Source organism: Oreochromis niloticus, linkage group LG2 (genome assembly GCF_001858045.2).
Source record: "Oreochromis niloticus isolate F11D_XX linkage group LG2, O_niloticus_UMD_NMBU, whole genome shotgun sequence".
NCBI lineage: Eukaryota > Metazoa > Chordata > Actinopteri > Cichliformes > Cichlidae > Oreochromis > Oreochromis niloticus.
This window is the reverse complement of record NC_031966.2, coordinates 13,029,937-13,057,308: the sequence shown is the minus strand read 5'-3', so window position 1 is coordinate 13,057,308 and position 27,372 is coordinate 13,029,937. Positions and strand designations below refer to the sequence as shown.

Here is a 27,372-nt window from a genome sequence, read left to right as displayed (position 1 = left end):
CAACCTGAGACTATAGAGCTAATGTAGAGAGAAGGTCAGGGTGGACCAAAAACCCCCCGAAAACTTGGCTTAGTTACTTCTTTCAACCAGTTTCTCGTAGTTTTCTTTTGGTTAAATGGCATTTAAACAATCGCAACACTGAATTTATGACCATTCCACCCACGCTGTAGAAATTTCCCTTGAATCATGGCCATAGAGCCAAGACAGAAAGACTCATGGACAGCAAACTAGAATTATCCTACCATTCGACTGATTGATATTTAGCGTGTACTGTATCTTTTCCACAGTGTGCTTTATACATGATCACATGCAAACCTCATGGGTACTGTTGCTGGAGCCCTTATTCATTATGAGTTTTGGCTTATGCACACATTGTAAATTACAGTGGATAAATGTCTGCCAGAAGTTCAAAAGGTGAATGGAAACAAAGATTAGGTAAGACTGGAACTAGTGATTATAGTATCTGTTACAGGCAAGAGGAACAATAGAAAACAGCAGAAGAAAATAGTGTTTGGGTGTCTTTGAATCAAATACATATTTCTGGGATACATACAGTACTGTGCAAAAGTTTTAGGCAGGTGTGGAAAAAATGCTGTAAGCAAAGAATGCTTTTAGAAATATAAATGATTGTTTATTGGCCTCAAATGTATTCTGCAATGACCCCAGGAAGTACAGGAAGTGATGGTACAGCCCCCACAGAGCCCTGATCTCAACATCATTGAGTGTGTCTGGGATTACATGAAGAGACAGAAGGATGTGAGGAAGCCTACATCCACAGAAGATCTGTGGTTAGTTCTCCAAGATGTTTGAAACAACCGACCAGCCGAGTTCCTCCAGAAACTGTGTGCAAGTGTACCTAGAAGAATTGATACTGTTTTCACACCAAACACTGATTTGATTTAGATTTCTCTTTTGTTTATTCACTGCATTTTGCTGATTAGTGAAAACAAATGATGAACATTTTTGAAAGCATTCTTTATTTACATCATATTTTCCTCATCTGCCTAAAACCTTTGCACAGTACTGTATTTGTACAAACAAATAAAGAAACACTTCATTTGAATAATATGTGATGTAACAATATAAAGAGAAAAGCAGTTGGAAAATTTAGAAATACTCAGAATACCCAGTTCCCCCCAAAAAGGGTCAGTGGACAGATTTTGCATGCAATCTTTAGTGTCACTGCAACACCTCTTATGTCAGACTGATGTGACTACATGGATATACCATGGGTTTAGAACACATATGGCTTTGTATAGAACAGTAAAAAAAATAAAATAAAATTGAAGTTCAATTATTTCTATTTTGGGATCGCATACTTCAGTATTTCAGGATCCATGATATAAAATGTATCCCTTTTTTGTTAATGAAAATTAAGATATTTTAGTGGTTTTGGTATTCATGAATTAGGTTGCAACTTAATTGGACTTATGCCTTTGCAGCTATAGTGTATACATTGTTTTTGCTTTTGTAAAAGTGTATGTGCTATTCTGTCTTCAGTGTATCTTCATAACTAAAATAAATGACAGTACAGGTGCCAGATGTTCCAGAGAGCCTAAGCATAATTTCTCCCCAGTGATGCTTAAAACCTTGGGTACACATAAGCAGGAATGGATGATTGCAAATTAAGACCCCGTGTTATGTAACAAGCAAATTATTTTAATTGTGCTTACATGGAGAGGCACTGCTCACTGCCATGTGAATTCCCAAGATGAAGATGGCAGGAAGGAAACGCTGACAGCTAAGTGTTTACCTACTCACAATGCACATTTTCTTTTAGCCCCTGACAGTTAATCATGTACGTACCACAGGCAGCAGGGAGTAGCGGATGCAGAATCCCGGCTCAGAGGGGAAATACTCATCGGAGATGAAGCGAATAGTGATCTGGCTTCCCTTGGAAATGTGACTACCTGGGAGCGATTGTGACCCACACCAGCGACCCAGGATTGTCTTCTCAGTCGGATCTTCTATTTCCACAAAGTCGTACCTGGCACAGTGAACAGAGAAAGGGCAGGACATGTTTTTTTGTCTCTTAGATATGATTTATTAATAGAACCAAACGGAAATCTGAACTTAGAGTTGAGCCTGTTATTTTTAATTGTCTTCTTGCTCATTATTAGTCTGTCAGCTCCTTTAAGACTCCCATTGGCACGGTCGTTCTGAAGGTGAGATTGTTAATAAAGCCGCAAGGGCAATAAAGATTTAACCTCATTTAAAAAAGAACACAAAAATAAATATCTGTAACAGCAGGGTAGCTGCATGAGATGAGATCTCTATTATTTACAGCCCGAGTTAAATGGATAAAAATAAACTGGAAATCACTCGTGCATTGCGGTCAAATCTCAAGTTGAAGGATCTAAGGATAGTGCAGCATAAGCAGCTGTTACTTTTGGCGATTAATGACCAATGATGCAGTCTTTTGACAGGCCTATTACACCACATGTCATTGAAATATAGTTTTTAATTAAACATTGTTGACTGCACAAGAGACCCATGCCTCTTTAATTGTACTCCAAAACAAATTTCCAGTAGCAAAGTAAAAACTTTACTCTCACATTGCTTTGTTGTCTGGAGATAGCATCCTGTGGAGAAAACCAAAACTCTGAAAATCTTGCCAAGCAGAGGGAAAAATTGTCAGCCCTACAAAATACAACCAGGGGTTAAATTCTGATATAAGGCCCTTAGCTTTATTAAATATTAGATTTCCACTTTGTCAAAGAATTGTTTTACACTCCACACCTGGTAAGTCGCTAGAAAGCCAATGCTGCTTCTAGCAAGCTACTGTAGTTAGCAAAGGCACCACAGACATACAGTAGATTTACTTAGTACAACCTAAGAACGACTTTTAGATTTTTGACTTGTCAGTTATAAAATAATTGGTAAGCACACAAGTACTGTATCAGTATTCCTATCACTCTGCAAATGGCACTTCAGATCTTTAAGCTGAGCGACTCCTGTAGTTGCAAAAAACCCCTGCAAAATGTCCTTCTGCTCCCATGTTGTGTGACTTTACTAAGTATCTTTCTGATCATCATATTAATATGATTAGGTCTTTAGATATTTTAAAATCAGCTTTAATGTGTCATGGTGTTCATAGTTATAAAGGCAGATAAAGCAGGGATACCAGCTTAAAGATTGTGCCTTGACAACTGATTAGCAAATGGGTGAACAGTGTCCCTCGGTTTCTTGGTCAGATTTGACACATTCAGCCAATCTCTGATTACAAATAGCTTAGATTGCAACACTGCAAATATCCAATTTGTACCCTCGTGATACGTCTTAACTGATCTTTGGGTGACATCATGATGACTACATCCATCTTTTATATGCACTTTTATACTCTAGTTCTGGACTTGTTGTCTTTAGTAGTGCATTCCATCAGACTGAAGATTTTAAGCATTTTTTAATAAAACGTACAAATATATGTATTGGTTTGTTAAAAATGTACATTTTTCATTTTTTATTTTTGACTTCCATTATGGTCAGTAATGAACATTTTCCGTAATATATGTTATATTATATATTACTGGATTTTAAAATGAAAAAATCTCCAGTCAACATAAACTACAAATTTCAGTGTGAGAGAAAAACAAGTCTAAAAGCATCATGTTGTTTGTGGACTTGTCAGGCTTGTGAGTCCGTCTGTAATTACACGACTGTCTGTCTCCTCTGACCGCCCTGCCAATCCATAATACCAGTAAACATTATGAAGTGCAGAGACATATGGCCATGCTCCAAACTCCTTTGGTGTGCCAGTGATAATATTGACCAATGTCAGCACTTAAGACATGTAGTTCAGGAGTTCAGCCTTTATTATTTATACCTGTGTTTAACTAGTGGCTGCACTGCATTGAATAAAGCCTTGTTTCACTGACTCTTCACAGTCTGGGATTAATCACTTTGCCATTTGCGTCAACAGGCACGCTAACCTCTCATTCAGTGCTGCCAATTCGGATATTTGGATTTCAAGGACATTGTTTACATTTGCACAGGCTTGACAGATTCAGTTCAAGCTGGTTTCAATAAAACAACATGGAGGGACATGAGCAATGCTAAAAATGGATTTTCTGTGATGTTAAATAAACTAAAGGGGTGGGAGTGTCAATAAATTTACCGACTCTGTTACCTTTGATGTGGAAATGTATACAGGAAGTTTGTTATCTGCAAAAATGAACTTATTGAGAAGGGCAAAGCCGTATATTTGCAGTTTAAATGCATAAATGTTCAATAATTTGTAACAGCAAGAAATCATTTTGGAAAAGGACAAAACATCACTTTAGCTCATCCCTGTTGTCCTCGGTGGAGGTCAGTGAATCGAGAAGCTTTCTTCTCTAAAAGTCATCTTTTAGACTGCTGCAGGGCTTTGACAGATGGCTCATCAATAATGCAGAATACCCTGATCATTACACGTCGACATGTGTTCAGAATCACCATGTTCAACAGTGGTTTCTCAGATTTACAAATGAGGCGACATACTCACAGTGAGCAGGACGAAAATAAAAAAGCGACCTTTTACATGTTGCAGTGGAGAAAGGAGAACCTTTCAGTACCCAGCAAGGAAACTCTGTTTAATATTCACAAAGCTTTTTTGCTACATAGTTTTCTTCTTGTACATTATTAATAGATACAATATCTGCCACAGAGATGACGCAGATTAGCAACACAAACACTGTTTTTTTTCAGTCTGCTCTTTTCAGACTGGAGACAGAGAGCATAAATGCCTTTCTCAGAACACTTCTGTCTGGGAGCCGTCAAGCAAGAATCTGCTGCCATGCCAACCAGCAGCAAGACCAATCCCTCTCCAATATGCCTCTCCTCCAGTGGATTTGGTAAGAATGCTTTTCATCGTGCCACAGAAAAAACAGAATAACAGATGAGCATCTCGACTATACGGCTTCCCTCTCATCATAGCAAAGAGTTCTCACTCCAGAGCCAAACACATCTCCCACTGTTGTTTGTTTTAGCCACATTGATGTGAATTAGTGGAGAGGACATTAGACTCTTGTTAATCTGCGTCACATTGCACAGTGACATGACAGAGTATTAGTAACATTGCATGTGATGTTTTTTTGTTTTAACAACCAGTGAAATGGAGGTCTAAGAGGAAGTTTTTGGGAATTAATTTTTAATCACATAAAAGATAAAGTAGCAGACTAGGCCAGAGGCTTGTGTGTGTTTATGTGTGAGTGTGTATGTGTGTGTGGGGGGGAAAAGTGTTTGTGTTTGATAGAGGGAAAAAAAGAGAGTGAGTGTAAGAGAAAGGCAGGCACATAGGTTTGCGATTCTGCTTGTGATTGCATGCACCGCTCATCTGTCTGCCAACCCTGGTATGTATCTTGGGATCTGAGCAAAACCTGTTGGGCTTTGTTGGGGGCTTGAGAAGGGTTGGACAGGGATACAAAAATGCTAGAGCTGGAGCAGTAGATGTGAAAATGACTTGCATGACCCTGGAAAAGGATGTTTTTATCGTCTTTGGCCCTTTCTTTGAGGGTGCTGACTAGTGCAGTCTTGTAAGGGCAGGACAGCACAAAAGTTGTCAGTCGGCACCCTGCCCTACTGTGCAACTTTCCCTCACAGAGTTTTGACAGCAACATTAACCTCATTCGTCAACAGGCACCTGGTCCATGGCAGGTATGCTAAGGGGCTCAAATTACCTCCAGTCACACACTGAATTTTTAGTTTTTTCAATCAGCTGTTCATAAAGACAGATTTTTTTATTTGCACCAGAAGCATAAATGCTGGCTGGCAAAACTATACAGCACTTAAGACAATTAAATTAGCTAGAAACCATATTTATATGGTTATAAACACTAGATCAACATCAGAGCCAAAATCACAAACACCTCATTAATTGATGGAGTTGAATTTCCAGGAACTGTCCATGGAACAGGGTTTACTCATTCGTGTCCACAGCCTGCTTTTTCTGCTACGCAGTGCTATCTACACCTTGTCAGCTCTGTAGAGAAGTACAGCGGTCATTCACATTTTTATCCATTAGGGGGCTCTCCAGGAATGACTAGTGAAGTTACCCTCCCCCAGAATCTTCCCCAGATTGAGCTCCATCATGCTAACCAGCAATTTGTGATATATTGGCAGAAAGGTACTGAGCATAATGTGCAATGCGTAAATGGGTAAATTGATCGGTGGGGCTTAGGATCCTATTTTAAAATGAATGGCAACAGGGGAAAATCCAAGTAGTAATTGAAAGTCGAATGCTCAATAAATTATAGAATGTACTGCATGTGTTTTTGTGTCTGTGCTGCTATGCAGAGGGTGTGGCATGCATCTTTCAAGCTGTTCTATGAGCTGATCCACACATCAAATATATATGTACTAAAAAGAAATGCTAATCTATACCATGCCTTTCCTGGGTGTAACAAATAACTGAGTTTTCAATATTCACACTCTGGCAGACCAAAGGGAGTTTCACAAATGACCACACTCTGACTGATTTTCAAAGATGGACTAAAACATAGATGGGACATGTCTTTACCTCAGACCAACATGTATCTGGCATGCCAACTGGGAAAGCTCCTATATGATCTCATTAAGAAAAGCAAGCAGAGAAAGTGCACTATAAAAGACTATATACTAAGCATGTATATTACTTCTGATGAAGTGCTGATGATGGTTATATTTTTCTATAAGCCTAATATAATACAATATTTTATTTAAAAAAAAAAGAATTGTAATCTAATTAAATTTCATTTAAGTAATATTGAAATACTTTCTGGGAGGATGGCCCCTTTGTTAGATAAAGTGAGGTCAGAAAACACAACAAAACAAAATAATTTTATGTTGCATTATTTTTTTATATGTATATTTTTTATATTTAATTTTTTTTGTTTCTTTCAAATGCATGGCCTTACTTGCATATTCCATCTTCAGGGTCCTCCAGCCCAAATCTCTCATCAAAGGTAAGCTGGATCCTCATGTTGCTGCTGGCCACTAGTCTCCAGACTAACACTGTATTCCTCGGATAAGTGTGCGGGAAGTCTGGGCTGTGGACCATTCCCTCTCCAGACACTGTTATAACTTTCTCCTGGTTAGAATCTTGCACTCCTAAAACAAAAAACAGAATGCAAAGACCATGTAACAGCTTAATATGTAAATCAGATTATAATGGCTAGCTGGTCCTTGACTACCGATAGGGATACTCATTTTATTGCATTTTAATTGACACGAGCTTGGTTTGAAAAAGACTTAAGGTTATAAACTAAAACATGAACATGTCTGCCACATTGTAAAGAATTATTATGCAGTTTAAAATAGTAAGGTGTTCACCACAAGAAGTGAGACAAAATAAGCGCTCACTGTTTCAGGCAAATCATTATGTGATTGTCCTCAGCCTTAGAGATAGGCTGAGGAAATTGGTCATTCGGGAGCCACTACTCCTCCACATCGAAAGGAACCAGTTGAGGTGGTTAGGCATTTGACTGATGCCTCATGAGCTCCTGGTATTTGAGGTGATTTGGATGTTCCCCTGGAAGGAGGCCCTGTGAAAGACCCAGGACATGCTGAAGAGATCACATCTCTCAGCTGGCTTGGGAACAGGCATTCCCAGGGTGTTCCTGTGGAAGAGCTGATTAAGTTGTGCAGAGCTGCCCTCTGCAACCCAGACCAAGTTACCTGGTTGCATGGATAAAAATTGAGTTTGAGTTTTAAAAAAATTGGGAAATGAGATAACCTGAAGGGAACCAATCAAAGAAGTTAAAAATTTGCAGTAAACGCAAAAACAGTCTCCAAAGAAAAATTCTACAATCATACTGTTTTATTTTTCCTTATCATTTGTATGTGGATGTAATTAGATTTAATTGTATTGTTTTGATTCTTTGTAGAGTTAAAGAAACTGTTTTGACCAAACCTAATAATCCAACTGGAACCAGTGGCTACAGGGTTTTAATGACAATGACAACACAATGACAATGCTTGTCACTCAGACCCAGACTGCACAGACCCTGTCACCTTGACATGAAAAACTGCCAGGATGCTTCCACCTGAGCCTCACAATCATTGTAAGACAACACCCTGAAACCATGCTGACTGCAGGGTCATTTTAAAGCCATTTAGTAAAATATAATTCAATATAAATAACATAAATACATGAGAAGCCATCTGCACAATTAAACACATTAAAATTACTGTAATACATATCTTTTACATCATATATGTCTACTAGTGTAGTATTAATAATTATATCTGTATATAATTTATATGATTAATTATACTGTTTATTACTCATTACACACCTAAGTATTAATTATAACTGAAAAAAAACAACTTTAACCATTGTTAAAGTATGTCAAAGGTATTAAAAGAGGATGATTGTTTTGCCTTTGCAGTAAAATACACATACACAATCTTTTAGTCTGCTTCTCTTTGAGGAAAATGCACTTTTTAAAGAAGCCAGGTTAGCTGTTTTCCCCAGGCGCATTCATTAAATGCAGAGACGCTATTGAAATTGGCACAAAACGCTGTAATGCTGTAGCTATATTTAAGTGAACAACATATAATCTGGCTTCAGGAAAAAGGTTCCTTTAAGCAAGGCCACATTTTCTATGATAAAAGTTTAAGCTTGTGTCAACACTGAAATATTTTGTTTTGCATAACAGAAATTGTTAGCAGAACAATTTACTAATATAAACACTCACTCGATATATTCCAATTAGCATTAACATGCTGTGCTGAAATTTTGATGACTTTCTGTCAAAGTTTACAATGATAAATTGATACCATCCCCAGCATGTCCTCGATTTATTTAAATGGTATTTATTTTTGTACCACTGATGAACATTCAGTATTCATAAAACAATCCAATGCATTTAACCATCAGATGAAGCAGCAGGGGCGTAATGTGTTCAGGAGAAGGAGTGTGCTGCTGGAAGTTTGGTAGTCCATTAAATGGATGAGTAACCATTTCCCCCGTGCAATACGGACAATTTTATGTTTAAAGCTTGACTACTCTTTATTTTGCCATAAATTTGACTAAGGACGTGATTCATACTCAGTGGCCTGATTCATTGTGAGGTTATTTGCATTACAAAAACATAGACAGGCTAGGTTTATGCCATGTTTTCACCCTGTATAATGTCAAAAAACAGTTCCACAGCAACTGAGTTTCTCTGAATGGTTCCAAGGATAACAAATCTCTCTGAAGGAGTGGTCACTGAAAGTAGGTAACAGAACCAACTTCAGCTGGGACTTCTTAACAAGCAGTTTCAATTTTGAAAATTTAAAGTCAGTAACTTTAAGCAAACATAGTGTTCACGCCCTTGTTGCTCTTCATGTCAAGTTTCATACGTGATTTACAATGAGAAGTTTAGAAGCTAGTCTGCTAGCTGAATTGACTGATTTAACATAAAGTACACATAAAGTTTAGAGACACTCACTGACTCGGACCTGATTTATATATACTAGATGTGTGCATCTTTGTCATGTAACATAGTCTGCTTAGCTTACATTATAAAGCAACATGGGCATTACAAGAGAAAAGGGTTCTGATTGGTGTAAAAAGGCACACAGTCCTAAATTTATTTATTTATTTGGTATAACTTGATTACATTTTGTTCTTCTCTAAATGACTTGCATGACCTATCAGACAGAATATGCATTTTAAAAAAAGAAAAAAAAGACACTTTTAGGAAAAAAAAATTACTTCACATTGCAATTACCACTTTGATGTCTTCATTTCGGTTTGATCGTGTGCCAGGTGGGAAAAACTGAATGACTATATGCCAGATCCAAAGAAAAACAAAGCCCAGGCATGAATTCTCAATGAACAGGCTCTTTCATAACTATGTGAGGAGTATACCCTCAAGTACAAATTGTCTCATCCAACGAGGGCCAACTTTCAGGGTTGATCCTACTCCTTGCAAAACTGCACATGCAGTTCTTGCAAAAACAGGCATTTCAACAAGTATTATTAAAATAAAAGTCATATGTTCTTCATCAGGCTACACATATTTAATAACAACAAGCTTCGAAATAAATAATTAAATCTTTAATTTTCATGATCTTTTAGACTATGGTTTATTTATCACATTGTGTGCGATTGACTCTTTTTCTATCCACTTGCTGAGTCAAGAGGAAATAAGGAGATAACTTTCATGCTATTAAAGCTTTGTTTGCCATCACAATGACATCTTTTAATTACATCCCCATTACAGTGAGGTTCATTTGGTCCATTTGGTATTTAGTGTTTATTAAACAGAGATAACCCAAGTAACTACAAAATGAATTTTTTAATTGTTGATTTTATGTATTATAGACAAAAAACAAAGCAAACTCTATCTGGCCCTGTCTAAAAAGCAAGTGCTCCTCCTTGTGAAATCATAAAATTAACTGTGATTAACCAGCGCATTTGTATAGTTGAGTTCAATTTCACTAGCCACACCCAAATCTGATTATTGCCAGACATGCTGAGTCAAGAAAACACTTAAATGGAACCTGTCTTATAAAGTGAAGTAGCCTAAAAGATCTCAAGAAGCAACATATATGCTATAATCTAAGAAAACAGCTGAGAAACAAAGTCATTGACATCTATTAGTCTGGAAAGCATTACAAAGAAGACTCCAGTGAAGCAGAGTGAAAGCCATTACCCACAAATTGGAACAGTGGTAAACAGCGAGGGGAATGGATAAGCGATTTAGTGATTCTGTTTCTATTATTGATATTACTTATCGTTTCGAATCCATCAATATCAATTCTCAATGGGTATCATTGGCTCCACTTTGAATCACCACCATCATCAAAGCAGCATACCAAATACATTACAGTCATGCAAATAAATTGCATGCTGTGTGGTCAAATATTTATATATGTTGGAGGTGTTTCCCCTCTTTGCTGTGATCAATGTTGGGGTCATGACTCAAAAAAAGTAATGTATTACACATTACACAGAAAAAATTCTTGAAAGTAATGCAGTACGTTACTTAATTACTCCCACGAGAAATTAATTTGTTACACTACTCGTTACATTCCTCGCATTTCTCTGTAAAATGACCTGAAACGCATTGTCTCATGATCACCATTTAATGATATGAACCTATAGGCTATAGTCCCACACACCAACACAAATGCCTGTCCTAATGAAGACACATATGATCTTTCTCTAAGTATGCAAGTATGAACACAAACTTGGCAATACAAAGAAAAGATGAAAACAAGCACAAAGGGACTTTAAAAGCAATCAGCACAGTGATTTTACTTTAGAAACATGAACAAGTAGAAATGAAGGCTGCAACCTGACTGCTCTGTTTGTTACCTGTTGAAGTTCAGGGTCTGGCTGCTGGGCTGGGGCTAGCTTAGGGTTAGCATGTTGTCTATGCAACTGTTTGCGAAAAGTTGACATAATGTAATTGTTTCTGTCCAGATCTGTTTCCACTTTACCATTGTGCTCTTGTCCTTTTGTGTAATAAAAACAAAAGTAATGTCCATATCCACGCTGTAGACAGCGTTTATTTTCCTCCTCCAGCAAATGAACTGAAATCAGTTGATTGTAGCACAAGTGCAAATGGAACCAATAATCAGAATTGATAGGCAAGCAAACTAAGAGTTCCAAGGGACTGAACTACTGAACTATTGAGATTCCCTAGTGTGGTTAGTGTGGTTAAATTAAACCAAGAGCACATCAACAACTTATCCAGGAGGCCACAAAAGAAGCCAAAACAACATCTAAACTAACTGCAGGCCCCACTTGTCTAACATTAAAATTTAATGATCTGATCATTTAAGTGCAAAAATGTAAAAAACTGAAAAATTATTAACAGAGAAAATATTTTCCTAGGTACTCTTTCCTAAAAATGATGAAAGATGTCATCATAGGCTCTGATATAAAGGAATTCGGTCCTGATGAAACGGTATTCCAGATATCTTCATGGATGAAATCACAGTTAATCCAGAACGTCTGCAAACATCCTGTCTCATCCTTACACACTCATCACAAGTAACTGCAGAAGGTGGATGAACAATGTGTTTGCATTCCTCTTTGGTTCAGGTCTTTTACCATGAAGCTGAAGAATGAATTATCACAGTGATTCTTCTTTTTGGATCTTTTGTGCACTTGCATCACAACAGAGAGTCCTTAAAAGTGAAAGTACATCACCTAAGAACCAACATCTGATTAAAGTAGAATCCACATGGTAAAAAAAACCAGCCTCCCTCTGTCATATAAATACTGTCTTTTCATGCTTTTTCCTTTTCAGCCTTCTCATTGATAGCCTCCCTCTGTAATTTATCCTCAGTGCACTGTAAAATGCACAGACACGCTACCACTCAGGCCATGTTCTGGGTGTAACTTTGACTTGAAAATGACCTCACACTCAGGGTTAACCAATGTCATCTAATGATCAGAGATGTGGTCCCCTAGAGTGAATTACCTCAAACATGACTTTTCCTTGACCTACTTTTTCCTCTGTGAGTAAAGTAGAGTCGACTATTAAGGGAGGAAGTGACTCTGAATAAATAGGAGCCTATACACTGCAGCCATTGTGCTTTGTTCACACATTAGTGGGTGAACCGTTCATGCTGTTAAACATTAACCTTTCCCCTGCTAAAAGAAAACTCAAATGCCCATACAGAAAACCATGATTATGTGAACACTTAGATTAGTAGACGCAGGGACAGAAATATGAAAATAGTAAGATATATACTACTCTTATAACAGGATTTATAACATACATCTTAACAAATAATGAGGCCCTAACAGTTATACAGTAAAAGTGGATTGAGTACTCAAAAACTCCCAAAGACCATGCACACACATATGCACCCATATACAAGTACACACTTGCATTTAAACCCAGATGGTTTATTAAATGCAATATAGCTTTAAGCAAAGATTAACTAATGATAATGGCTCCTTTGTCCAAGCTGCTGCATGTTTCTCATAAACAACCAGATGGAAGAATGAAAATCATTTATCCTGGCTTTTGTTAGGTTCACTAAATTCATCTTTCTTCACCTTCTAAAATGACTGTATCTCATTAAATGAATCCCTAGCTTAGGAGTTTATCTGGCAGTAATATTGCTTATAGTACAGTAGCAGACATAATTTTGGCCTAGCAAGCCGCTATTCAAACCTGAGAAAGCAATACATATGTTTCTCATGTGGGGTTATACATAAACAGTTTTAAAGGAAAGCCTGTCTTGTTGCTGTTTTAACAGTTGATAAATTAACTGACTGAATTCACAATAAATCAGTATGAATGTATTTTCAACAAGTTAATTAAATGATTTTATAATTTTGACCATAGCTGGTAAAAGATTGGCCCAGTACTTTCTCAGCCTCACATAGATCACAGATAACCACTCACGACAGCTATTTCCTGCCTGGTAATTGACAGCTGAGTCACTATGATACTAAATCCAAATTTCAGCTCTGTTACTTATTGATCAAAATGAATGAGGAGCCTCTGTGCAACAGAGCTGCAGCATTTTTGATGAAACTGTACCTAACAAAGAATTCCCTTCTTTTACTGCATGTGTTCCAGCTTCAATGCAATCAGTCCAACATCTGTTGCTTATTAAATTAGTGCAGTGGTTACTACAGGTGCAGTAAATTCCCGACCTGCTTAGGATATTTATTGCATTTGGGTTTACAGTCAGCCAGGCAGAAAAAAAGGAGCTGAAACATGCCATGAGAAACTTTCATACCATTAAAAAATAATTTGGCTCTGCGGAACCCTTTAATCTGCCAGACATAGCTTCTGCATGTTGGGCAGAAGAGGAAGCACAGCAGGTTTAAAAAGAATACCGCAGAAGTTGTAGAAACTTGCAGTTGCACCTTTTGTGTAAAAACAAAACATTTTCAAAACCACATTTGTAAAGCTAGAATTAACAAAAACAACAATTTCTAAAACCTGGAAGCTTCACACGTGATCTAAAAAGTTTGAACAGTTTTAAGATTTGTGTCATTATCTAGTGTTCTGCTAAATATGAAGCATGTTTGAATTCCCCTTTTGTTCTTCAGACAAAATAACATTTTCTGAGTTCTGTGAAAAGGGCAGTTTTGCACAGGGTTCAATGCAGTACTTTGCAAATCAAAAAGTATCGCTCACAGGTATTTGATGTGACTTAAGAGGGTAAGTAGCATAAATGTGCTGCTGATCAAATGCACCTGATTAACTGATCATTAATAAGTATGAGCACCTCTATAAATTCAGAGGTTTTAGTAGTTTGCTGATTTGGAGCATTCCAATGTGTGTTTCAATACAATGGTATGACTTCCCAGGGGTAGAAGTCACAGCACCCTATGGTCAGAATATGCAATGCTCACAGAAATTGCAAATGGGAAAAAAAAAGAAAAACAAATGTCCCAGGCTTGCAAGGTTGCACCTGACCACAAGACTTGTGGAACAATATCCTTTGAACAGAAGAAACCAAAGTGGAGATGTCTAACTAAATGCACAGTGCTGGCAAAAACCAAACCAAACACAACATTTTTACATAAACACCTGATCCCAACTGTAAAGCACAATGGTGCAGGGGTGATCATTTAGACTTGTTTTATGGATTCAACACTCAAAAAAATGAAATTGGGCCGTTGTTCCATGTACAAGATTCAAACATGTCATTTGAACTAAATAATTACATGTTTCTATGGTGAACGTAATTAAATCATGTAGCATCTGCATGAAATTCAGCAACTTAATTTGTTCTTGTTGAGAGGACAGGATACAATCTGACAATCAGAGTGGTTCGTTGCCTGGACTCACGAAATTCACAAGATCACATTAGATGTCAAACTGCAGGAAAATCGCTGGAGTTTTAAGAGGCAGACAACCACACACACACCACGTGTATGCTATCGCTTTTTATTGTGGTTTAACCTGTCAAGGACAAAAACGTACAGAAAATTCTGCATCAACCCTTGTAATCATAGCTTTCCTAGTTTTGCTAAGCCTGGATTGACAGCTTGGTGGTGTGATAGTTAGTGCTGTTGCCGCACAGCAAGAAAGGCCTGGGTTCAAATCCACAATCTGGCTGGTTTGCTGTGTGTAATTAGAGTTAGGTTACTTGGTGATTCTAAATTACCCATGAATGTAAGTGCCAATGGTTGTTTGTCTCTATGAAATCATCAACCCCCATATCAGTTCATTAAGCAAGACTAACAGTAACTGCCTTGATTAACAAAGTAGTTGTTCAAACAACAAGATTTCATTATGTTTTCCTAAAGTTTTTAACTTGTGTAGAATGAATTAAAACAAATTTCACTCTACATACTTAAATAAATCACTTCAAGTCAGTGCAAGTATACTACGTTGATCCAACGTAATCTGATTACATTAAACCACCAAATGCCAAATGTGTTGGTTTGGCATGGTCAAAAATGGCTTATTGTACTTGGTTAAATCACGTGGAAAAAGGTGCCATGATTAAATTGTGTTCATCCAACAACAGATTTTTTTGAGTGAAGATTTGGGAACTTAAGGGAACTTTGCTTAGACGGAAACCTCACTGAAGTAAAGCAACATTATAAAGAAGAGTGGGCCCAAATTTCTCCACAAAGATATGAGACGCTGATAATGTGTCAAGTGAAAGCTTTCTTTTTTATATGACTGAAATTTTGACCCTTGATCTTCAACCTCAAACAGGTTTCTTCCCAATTCAAGAAGCTGGCTGTGGCTCAATAAAGTGAAATATCTTCCAGGTATATCATGTTTACAAGAATAGGGTGATCATATATCATACAAAATTTAAAATGTATTATTAAAAGTCATCTGAACAATTTATATAAGTGTAAAACATAAAAGAAAACAAAAAGGCAGTCTGTGTGATTCCAGGTAGTAACTTACACACTGATCCCAAAGGACATAAGTGGATAAGACAGTTTATTGGACTTGCAATGATTAATTTGGGAAATTTATAATATGGTACTCAGAAAACCTTTTTCCTTTCAATGTTTTTACACCAACAAAGGGAGGAAAAGATTTGCCAAACACAAAGAGTTATGCTCGTGTCCGTTTCACTTTTCAAACCTTTTAAGCACCAAGTTCTATCATTATGAAGTGGAAAACTATTACCTGTAAAACATTTTAAGTGAGGGAGTTATAGGTCATAAGATATGGAATCAGTCCATGCACTAAAAGACTGGTTTTCTTGAGTGTTAATGTATTAATGTGATACTGTTGATCCCCTGCAATGAAAGGTTGGTTTTTCATGAAACTACCTACAGAGAAGCCAGAAAAGTCATGGTTGATGACCTCAGAGCATTTACCTTCTAGATTTGAATGAATGGTCGTCCTCCTTTAGCCACAAGATCAACTTGACTAAGTAGAGATGCACAACATCTGTTCACACCTGCTGTAGAACATTTGTAGATTATATCAGATGGCCCATTTGATATTACTGGCCTGTCTGTGTCTACCTAAAACCCTAAACAGAAAGGATATTCACCTTTTCATTTACTACTATCAAAAATAAAGTTTGGTTTGTTGTTTTCCTTATATTATTTTCAGCAAATGATACAAAGCATGTGCTGCTATAAATTACTGGTATATGATTTGCTAAAAGCACTGCATTGCAAAAATGAACAATTAAAATGTAAGCTTTACGCTATTAAGATGAAAAGGAAAAGTGAGAGTTTTGATTTTCTGGAAAAGTAAAGCACATCAAATTTAAGGGTGAAAATTACTGTGAGACTATAGTTGGTAGATAACAATTGAAATACAAAGTAGTATATCTGAATGCATAAAAATAGCTTGTGCTAAAAAAACCACTAAAGTTATATTATTAAGAAGTCCTCAAGCCACCGATGGCTGTGAAAGATATCCTTAATGCAATGCACACAGTGTTATCTGAGAAATGATTACAAATCGTGATAAGGTTTTCCAAAGCCACAGCTGCAGGCTGTTAATGACAGTGAATGCACAGGAGTGAGCAAGCTCATGTTATGATTGCACACTAGTGGCAGACACACCAAACCTAAACTGAAGTCTTTCAACCCCTCAGGCTTTGGTCCCATCTAGCACTAGCCACCACACAACGGCCTCTCCTCAGATTACAATGCTTCCACGCCCCTCAATGATTTCTTGGAGCCTCTAATTAGTGCACGCACTTGTGTTTGGCGTTCAGAAAAAGAAAGATTGAGTGTCATTGTATTTACTACGGCCATCTATTTGTGCTGACCCTCTGGAATTCTGTGTCTGAGCCTGGATTTAGACATGATATCAGCATCAAAATCAGCCATTAAGTGAAGAATAAATTCACTCAGCCTCATTATTGTTCTTTATCATTTATGAAGTCTGTAGTTACTCACTGTTGCCTAATTCAAGCTGACAATTTCCGAATCATTCTAGTTTTGCACAAGTTACAACAGTGTACAAGCTTCTCTCTGTCTTAAAATTGCTGTCACGTGCTGCATTATACAACGATGCCCCTCATCAACCTGAATTTCCTTGTTAGCTGTCACACACATAATTAATATCAAAGCTAATTATTGTAAAGAGGATGGACTGATAGTTGAAAAAAGAAAGAAAACAAAGCAGAGCTGTGAAATGTGAAACACTAGGAGACAGAAGTACCGTCCCCTTCTGGCTAAAAAAAAAAAAGAAAAAAAAAAAAGGCATTGACAGATGAATTGGGTCTTTTTAAAACTTTGTTTCACAGCTGTGGATGGCAGCTCCAGGCTGCTTTGTAGTCACATCTGTGTGCTGGACAGCTGGATATTTGGAGAAAATTACAGTTTGATCTGTGGCGAGCCAGATTGGAAGACAGCTTTGCTTTACCAGATCCAGACACTGCTATTAAGACTGATCAAAGATCCAGATTTTGCAATGAACATAGCTGAGAGATTTGATACCTGACCATAACCCACTTTGGAGCTCCTTGGCTCTAAGACAGAAACATTAAAATCTACAATGCAAGGCTTACAGGAGGTCAATAATGTTTTCAACTAATGATTTCTAAATTGTTCTGGGACCACACAAGTGTGTTCTGGAATGTCAGGAAAGCTTAGGTTGCAACTTGGAGAACAGCCAAAATCAGACACTCAATGAGTTTGTCTTCACACATCTTCCTCCCTTGTCCCATTACTTTAATCTTATCTTAAATCAGAAAAATCCAAGTAACAGAGAACTCCCACTGATCACTGTGCAAAATTCCCTGTAATGTAAAAACTAAGAGGATTGCAGCTACTAAGCAATGATTATCTAAACGCACCATCTGTCTTGAATTCTCAAAAAATAAACTTACAATTTAGATGGCAAACATAACCTCTAAGCAACCCTTTAAGAAGCTTGCAGCAACACAACAAAATCTGGGTAAAACCTTGAATGGTCTGATGGGATTTTAGCTGTAAGAGAAAAGCATTCAGTATAGAAATAGATAAACATACAGCTCAATTCAGGTCAATATTGGCAATTTGAAGAGAAATTCTTTGGTCTATGGCTCTGCTTCCAGATACAGATCAGTTTCTTTAAGGAGCTTGCCATGGATCTCTAATTACTGCCACCCGACCAAGCCTCTATAACCTTTTGGACCAGCTGTCGACAGAAGAGAGGCTGTAGTTCTGAACCTAGGGTAATGAAAGTATACCCCTTTGAACCTCTATTTACCAAGGGAGGGTTTACTGAGCACAACTGCTCTTTTCCTGTGACATCCTGCTTTTTCTTCCAAACACACAAGCCTCTTGCTATCCGCTACAGACAGAACTGCAGAAAAGAAGCCTTGCATTGTTGTATACAGAATGTATCCAACATTCAAACAGATGAAATTGCGTTCAAAATCTTCCTTTTGTTGATCATTCAGTCAACTATGTCCCTATGCCAGTTAATCAAATTCAAACTCACTTATTTTTCTTGTACCTAAAAAAGAAAGAAAAGAAAACAGGAGGAAACGTATATCTGTCAGATTTGAGAGAATAGTGTCTGCACCCCAGAATACCAAGTTGCCAAGAGGCTGGATTTGCTAAACTAAACATGTTTGTACCTGGATCTTCAGAGTTGACATGAGCAGCAATTTCAGGATTAGAAAAAGGGGAAATTGATGTTTCTGAAGGTTGATGTTTGAAGGCAATTCAGTGACTTAAAGTCTGCAAGTTAATTCTCTTTATGGATCTCTTTAATCAATAATATAAAGAATTACAATGGAGTGTAGTGTGGTTTTAAGAAAAAACAATTTTCTTTAATTATCTAATTATCTTAAACATTAAATCTTTCTCTCATTATGTCATTAAGCCCTGTTACAAAATTACAAAATTTCACATTTCAGAGCATATTAAATACTAACACAGTTTATGTGAGATTAGAATAGAGACAGGCAGCTACATTCCAGCTCTGTGCAAGTTATTGCAAGAACACAGATGGACATGTTTGCTGGTTAAAGGCAAATTTGGCACCTTGCACTGATTGATTTCAATGAAAAAGGGAGAGGGGGGGCTTCCTGGTGTAAGACATGGGCGTGTCACACTGCATGAATGAAATTAAATGCCAATTGAGTGTGAAAGTCAGGCTGCTGTCTTCTCCAATAACTCTGATTAACTCATTAAGCACCAGATGAAGCTGGTGATTCAGTGACCTTTCATGCTTCACCTTAGCTGACTCTGATTGGCTAATTACATACAAATCATTAAGTCAAACAATATCTCATTTAAAACAAGCTCACTCAGTTATAAACACATCCAGTGATTATTTAATGGTTTCTCTCCGTATAAATCATCACACTTTTGGTTGTGTAAGGTGAACTGTCTTAACTGGACTTCAGCACATGAACTGCAAGTAAATCTTGCCTGACCACATCTGCATCCTGCTACACAAATATAGTACTAGTCAATGGCTGAAACTTCCTGAGGAGCACTGTGATATCATCAAACTCACTGGACATGATTTTTATGTGCTCGTTTAGGAAACAGCTTTCGATTTAACAAATAAATGGGAACTCTCACCACTTAGCTTCCCATTTGCCTCTACACAGGTCACTGAGTCTCAGATTGTCCACTGTTCGAGGACAATCTGAGGCTGTCTGACTCTCCTACTGCTCGTAAAAAGGCCTTTTAATCATCTGCATCTGTTTGCCTCCAAACATAACCTCACAGTTTGATGATTATTTTATCTTTAGAAACAATGAATATTCATGATGCTGCATTCAAGCAACAATAGCTGCATAATTATCTCTGGAGATAAATGGATACAAAATAGATGTCTGTTCCTCTAACATAAGTGAATATGTGCATCTGAGGAAATACGTCAAGTAATGGAGGGGATGGGGGCAGGGTATAGCCTAGGGAGGTTGCCAGTGTATTGTGGGGCCAACAGAAAGATATAGACCACTCATGGTCACAATTACACCTATGGACAATTTACAATTGATGTCTTAGGGACTGTGGGGTTAACCTGGAGAACATGAAGAGAACCTATGGAAGCACAGGGAAAACACAGAAGAGCCCCATCCACCCAGGAACCATCTTACTGTCAGGTAATGGTGCTAACCAATACCACAATGTTGCCTATACAAATGCTATACATTAGTGTTATAGCCAAGGTACAGTAAACACCACATGTAGACATAACAATGAATCAAACTGTATCCTATATGACATGTATTAAAGTGTTTCTTATTTGTTCACAGCTTGTAAACTTCATTCAATTTGGACTAAAATTCTGGAGTGCTATGTGCAGTCATTGGTACTAAGCAAGAAACCTTATTGGTCAATACCAAATCCATTCACTTACACCAATCACGCACATTTCCTTTGAATGTGACGGGTGGTCATGGTGGAAGACAAGAATGTTTGTTTCTCTACTGCATCAATAGAGTAAATATTAACCCAGTATACTATGAAATTCCCTTTTGTTGGTCTGACTGCAAATGAGTTTACCTTCATTTGTAGTTGCTAAAAAGTACCTATGAGTAATGCGTTTGCATTTAATGAGTAACCAATTATTTTCTGCTTTGAAGCAACAATTCCTGTTTGTTACTTGATCTCTTGGTTATTTAGGTAGACTAATTGAAGTCACTTTACAATAACAGTAAATGTTTGTGCTTTGATTGTGTGTGGGGCTGTATATATTTATGTATACTCCTGCCTCAGTATGATTTTCAATTTAAATTCAGATGATAACAAGCTTGTTAGGTACCTAAAAACTATTGTACTAAATAACGCAAAACACACACACACGTACACACACACACAGAGAAAGAAAAAATACAAATAAGAAATAAAAAATCTCCTACTAATTATGTTTGTTATATTTTGGTCACTGTTGATTCACCTGATCATCAGTCAGTTTGAACATGTTTTTTCAATAGTAGTTATCTACATTTAGAAATTTAAATGATGCAGGACCATGTGAGTGCTCTTTTTTATTTTTTAAATCTTTGTTTTCACAAATTACTCGAGTTTTTGATTTCATACTTACGTTCAAACCTATCTTACAATACAATGACGAATGCAAGTAGCATTTGACTACAAATCCAGCTGCTCTCTGCCTTTGTGATAACTAGGGATGGGTACCGGTGTCCGGTGCGTTCTGACATAAACGGTAGTAACCAGACCGAAAAGCAGCGCACATTTCGGTGCTTTCATTCGGTCCTTTTTTTTCCCTGAGATGTCATACACTTTGAATTCTAGCCAATCGTTTTACCTTTGCAAGCGTAGTAGGCGGGTCCAGGTACGTACGTTCTTTTAGAGCAGAGCTACAGATTAAAAATGCCCAAGGCGAAGCGGTCAAAAGTCTGGCTGTACTTCACAGCAAAATATGCAAACTCAGCAGCCTGCAACAAGTGCTTTAAGCTGATACTGTGATACTGTGCAAAGGAGGTAACACCTCAAATCTGATGAAACACCTGGCGACGTATAGCATTTTGTTAAAAGCCGAGAAATGCACCGTATTTGATAGCTTGCTGCGAGACCTCACACCGAGCACATCTACTGGGGGTGTGGTGCCTGTTATCGGACCCGGAGTTAGCAACATCCCCCAAAAACCCGAAGAGTAGAGTCCTGGCCCCTAGCCCTGTCAGCGTAGCAGAAATGATGACGGATGATGATGGCAGCAGCAGCAGCCGTTCTCCTCTGTGTGAGTAGCTTAATGTTGTTCGTGTGTAATTTACGTTAAGTAGGCTAACCACGTTATTAAATTAATGCATGTAAGGTGAACTAGCAAACACCGTCGTAGTTAAAAAAAGGCTAAAATGACCAAAGAAAAAGTGGAAAACAGCTAAACATGAGAGGTTTTTGGACAAAGTTTGTGTTTTTTCCATTGTTTAAGCACTGCTTCCAGCCAAGAGTGAGACCATATATGCCCTATAACTGCAGAAAAGGCTAACATTGTTATCTTTTTACAAAAAACCAGCTAAACATAAGAGGTTTTAGGACAAACTTTGTGTTCTCCATTCTTTAAGCACCGGTTCGAGCCCCGTTTAAGCACCAGCACCATTTCAAAAGTACCGGTTTGGTACTGGTATCGGATAAAACCTAAACGATACCCATCCCTAGTGATAACTGACAATATTTAATATATTTTCAGTTATATTTATAACAGAAACACTGGCAGCAGCAGAGTGGTTTAAAAAAATGTTATACTGACAGCAAGCATGCAAACACGTCCACAATCTGCCTGTGAAAACTGAACACTGCAAGCATCCAATACTGCAAACGTTGCCAAAAACAAGCCAACTCAGTGACCTGCTTAAATCTCCACTAAAGCCTGTCAACAGGTGTGAAGGGAAACAAAGTGCTGAACAAACTTTGGCTGTCAAGTCAGAAAATGAAAGATAGATTTTGACAAACGAAGTTGTGCATGAAAGATCTGCCTTGTCATTGGTGTCTCATTAGTTGCAGTAGTTCCGGGCCATTTTAATGCTGTCGTCTGTAAAAGTCCTAATTAGAGACAGCTGAACAGATGAAAAATGTGGAGTAGGAGGAGGAGGAGAAGGAAAAAGGGGCACCTTTTCTTGTGAAAGAGAGACTTCTTACAGAGTCTCTCTTTCTCACAGCATTATTCATTCACGAGGTGTCCTTCAAGCTATAATCAAACAATCTTCCCTGTGAAGAAGAAAATGGACTGTGAAAGTCTTGGAGAAATACAACTGGTGAGTAGTAAAGTGGGCATTCTCCTTCACTCAAGATGATCCTAGATACAGATATGTCTATATTTTATTCATTTAGTCTATTATTAATCATTTTTGCACATTTTATTGTCACCTGCATTCCCAAGCCAGCTGAAATAAATGGTCTCACCAGTGTGTCCTGGATCTGCCACGGGGTCTCCAACTGGTTGAACGTGGCCAAAGTACCTCATAAAGGAGGCATTCCAATCAAATACTTGACCAAAGTCAGCTAACCACCTATTGTTAAGCATTTTAGATGGCGGGAATACACCCTAAATTTACAATTACACGTTAAGGGCTGTATTATGAAGTTCTACCTGAACTTAGTTGACTCCAACAATAAAAATATGAACCATAACAGGTGCCCTTTAACATTTTTTTACAGCACAAATGGGAACTCAATTTATAAGGCACAAAGCTACCAAGCTTGCGTACATTGCTGAGGTTTAAGATCAGCCAAGACAAGAGATAAGAAATAAAACATGCTAAACCAAGAAACTAAACAAAACTCAAAAGAATAAACAGCGTTTTTTGTCCTATCTAAATGTTCATTACTTGACGTGGCAGAGTGCCCGCTTTATGTCATGTCAGTGATCACCTGTGTGGAGACAAACTCAATCCTTCCACTCAGACTGTGAACACTATCTTTAACTTCATTAAAGATCGAAGGCCTTTAATACACATAACGTTAGACATTTAAGACCTTTCAGGGGATTTATCGTCATTCTTGTTTCCACTTGTATCCAGATGTAACACAATTCTATGTCACCAACAACATTAAACACCTCTTAGTCACAGTGGATATTTTGACTTTCCAGTCACGGATCTGTCTAATACATTAATAAAGGCTCGTCTGACCCATGTATTGTGCATTCTGGCACAGCTTACTGGCACACATGTGCTTTTCCTGCTAATACAAGCCTGCTGTGAGAAGTGCCACACCCAGTGGTTTAGTTAAATGGCATAATACCTAGCAGTGAAACACATTATGCCCAGTACTTCCTAAATAACAATACTCTGCTTTAAAGGTGCCATAAACATTATCACCCAGTTTCTGTATTTCACATTTTTAACAGTTCTAAATTTGTTGCCATCTTCTAATCGCACCATCTAGTCCCTGTGTGTAATTCCACATCATCGAGTTTCTCAAATGTTGTATGCCTCAAGTGATACTGAGCTATGCAACATCTGGGCACTGAGCCCTTTATATTCTGCCCATCTGCACCAAACACAACCACAATCACATTCGCTTTTAATCATTAAGTACAATCTGTTTAAAGCATTTAGCATGGAAACACGTTAACAGAGCTCCTCACAGTACCCGTACTGCCACCCATCCAACATTAAACTGGTATTCATGTTCCACAAAAAGTGAAAGAAAGAAGTGTCAAGGGATCGCTTACTAACCCACTATAAGATTCCCTGTTGAATGAATAAAGCCCGCTCTTCCAGTAAGTTACTTTGTTTTGCCAGCTTTTTTTTTTCAGTGTACAAGGACAGCAGCCCTGCAACAAACTGCCACATTAACACAGTGTATCATATTCATCACAATTTTGTTTAGTGCATTGTAAATGGGATACAAAAGACCAAGTCAAGTGTCAGCATATCTCTTTACAATCTTTTGTAGAAAGGCTTTTAGTTAATCTTTGGCGCTTGTTGGTTCTTGCAGGAAATACAAACACATAAATCTTCAATGCATGTATAACAAGAAATAGATGTTAATTTATTGGCCCAACATGAAAACAAACAATATCAAATTTTGAACATTATTATGAGAAAAGCTGTGGAAATTCTACTTCAGATGTCATCTTTGTGAGAAGTAATATTATGTTCTGTCTTAATTTGTTCTCTGTTCCCAGTTCCAGCTTAATCCTGTGATTGACAAACAAATAATTCATGCTTTAAACTTGGTCCTATATGATGATGTTTTGTCCATTATCATATTCGACATTTGAACAAGCTCCAAATTCCACAAGTAAAATTGCTTCCCTCTTGTATCCAACAAACTGTAAGTTCCTATGCCAAAGATTTACCTTGAAGACAAAACACTTCCCAGCGCCACAGGATAACCCTGTACTACAACATACTTGAGTAAGATAAGATAACCTTTATCAGTCCCACACGTGGGAATTTTGTTTGAGTAAAAGTAAAAGTCACTCATGTTTTGTTAAAAAGAAACTGCTGAAGGTCCTGTTCTGCATGCAGACAGCGATACATGAACATGCTCACACACAGTTGGCAAATCATTCTGGTCAGTCATAAGACCTAATAGCTAATGTGTATTTTCATTCCAGCTGGACTGGAAATGAAACGGATACCCTCTCTTGGGGATCCAAGCGTAAGCACGCCGGGGCTGACTACATCCAGCATGCACCGAAAACCTATTTGTGCTTTGGGAAAAGCCATACATTCTCCAAATAGTACGTGTGATTGGGTTACCGACTCTGTATGGCACTGGCATAGCATCGTATATCACATCTCACCGTGTGCTAGATGACATAATCCAGCCAGCATGAGACGGCGGTGTACCAGTGATTACTGGGACAGGTGTGCTTTTTATTTCACTCCTTAAATGCATTAGAGATGGGATATTTCACATATCCATTTAATAGCTTCTGGTTCTTTTCTCACTCTCCTCCAGTGGCACATAAACAAGAAATAAAGGTAATTTAATTTCCATTGGAATTTATTTAATGATTGAAAACTGAAAGCAAAAGAAATAACTTCATATATACTCAGAATATTGAATCATGTTGTACATATCCAGTTACCTCCATAAGCAACACATGAAAAGATAAAGTTCACTGATATGCTAAATAGTTCAGCTATGCATACATGACCTCTGGCAAGCCAAAAACAGCCCAAAGCCCTTGACCTGATGGACACTATGCTGCAAGGGATAAAATATTAATCTAAAAAGTATTTACTTTAGTATTGATTCTTGTAGACTGTAATCGATCAGGTAAAAAATGTCCCCCAACGGTAGAGTAGTTCAAGTAGTCCCACGCAGATGTATTTTTTTCCTGGTCCGATTGGTGCACAAGTTGATTAAACACAAAGGAAACTGTCAAGTCACTACTGAACAAAAACAAGAAGACACCCACTACAAGCTGTAGTTTGTATTGCAAGGCATTACAAGCACTGCAATGAAAATATTCAACTACAGAATCCTGGAAATATATGCCAACAATACACCTGACAAACAGTCCACATTTACATGACACTGTAGAGCTTTTCCATGTTTGGACTAATCACAGACTTGGGTTGTAGTATACTGTACAGCTTTGTTATCAGTTCATAAAATATAATGCATGCTTTTAAAGTTGTTTTACTGATTAAACGAAACATACAGGCCTGTTTATGCCCATCCAATGAAAATGTATTCTTTCCAAATGTGTGCTGCAAGTACAGATTTCGCTTTTTATATTCAAAATTATGGTTTGAAGTTAGTAAAATGCTACCATTATATACAGATCATTGGCTTATTCTCATAAACTGCCCAAACTACACATTAAGCACTGATCTGTCTAATATATATTCTGAGCTGTATGAGGGTGTTCACACATCGCTAACTCTTGCTGCCTCTTTCTAAAATTAGCATGCTTAATGATGGTGCTTGATAAGCATGAAATGTCTCTGCTGCATCAGATGAACCTAGTCTCAGTTTCACACATGATGAACCCTTCTCATCATAATGAAGAGGAAGGGGGACAGCTGGGATTATTTGTGCCACAGTGTTGGGTCTTCATACTATAATCCCTGATTCATGGCTCCACTGTTTACTTTCCTCTAAGATATATGCCCCATTTTGGCATCGACCTTAGACTCAGCAGTGTCCTAAAACAGAGCAACTTTTCACAAATAGCTGCAGTTTTTTAAAAAATGTTTTAGATGCTCTAGATGTTTAGATTCTTAGCCACCATGAAACTGCACTAAAGAAACATCCAGAGGGTCCCAAATTTCTTCTGAAGCATGACAATCACTCCAAGTATGGTAGAGCCAGACTCATAAAGACCTATCATCAGTGAGACGCTCCCACAAATCCCTGATCTCAGCTTCATCAAGTCAGTCCAACAGAAGCAACTCATCCAGCCTAAATCAACAGAACATCTCCAAGTTCTTCAAATTGCCTGGAGAAATTTACTCATTAAGTGCCATTAAGACCACAGAACCAGATAAACGCCTTTTATAGGACTGCTTTTGAACCCATGTTATCTATGTTATTAAACAGTTATTATACTACTACAATCGGTTTACATACCACATTAGAAATAGGTAAGTAAGGATGATTGTGGAAGAAAAAAGAATTCCAGAAGTTCCACCTTA

General features: G+C 37.7%; 1 protein-coding gene across 1 annotated transcript in view; it reads right to left on the bottom strand.

Moving 5' to 3' along the window:
• Positions 1–27,372, bottom strand: part of pdgfc (platelet derived growth factor c) — a 46,535-nt gene that overhangs the window by 10,674 nt on the left and 8,489 nt on the right. Inside the window, exons 2-3 of the mRNA XM_005467258.3 lie at positions 6,870–7,062; positions 1,807–1,987 (exon numbers count right to left, since the gene is read on the bottom strand). Coding sequence (XP_005467315.1) covers positions 1,807–1,987; positions 6,870–7,062 — 374 coding nt within the window. The remainder of the gene's footprint in view (positions 1–1,806; positions 1,988–6,869; positions 7,063–27,372) is intronic.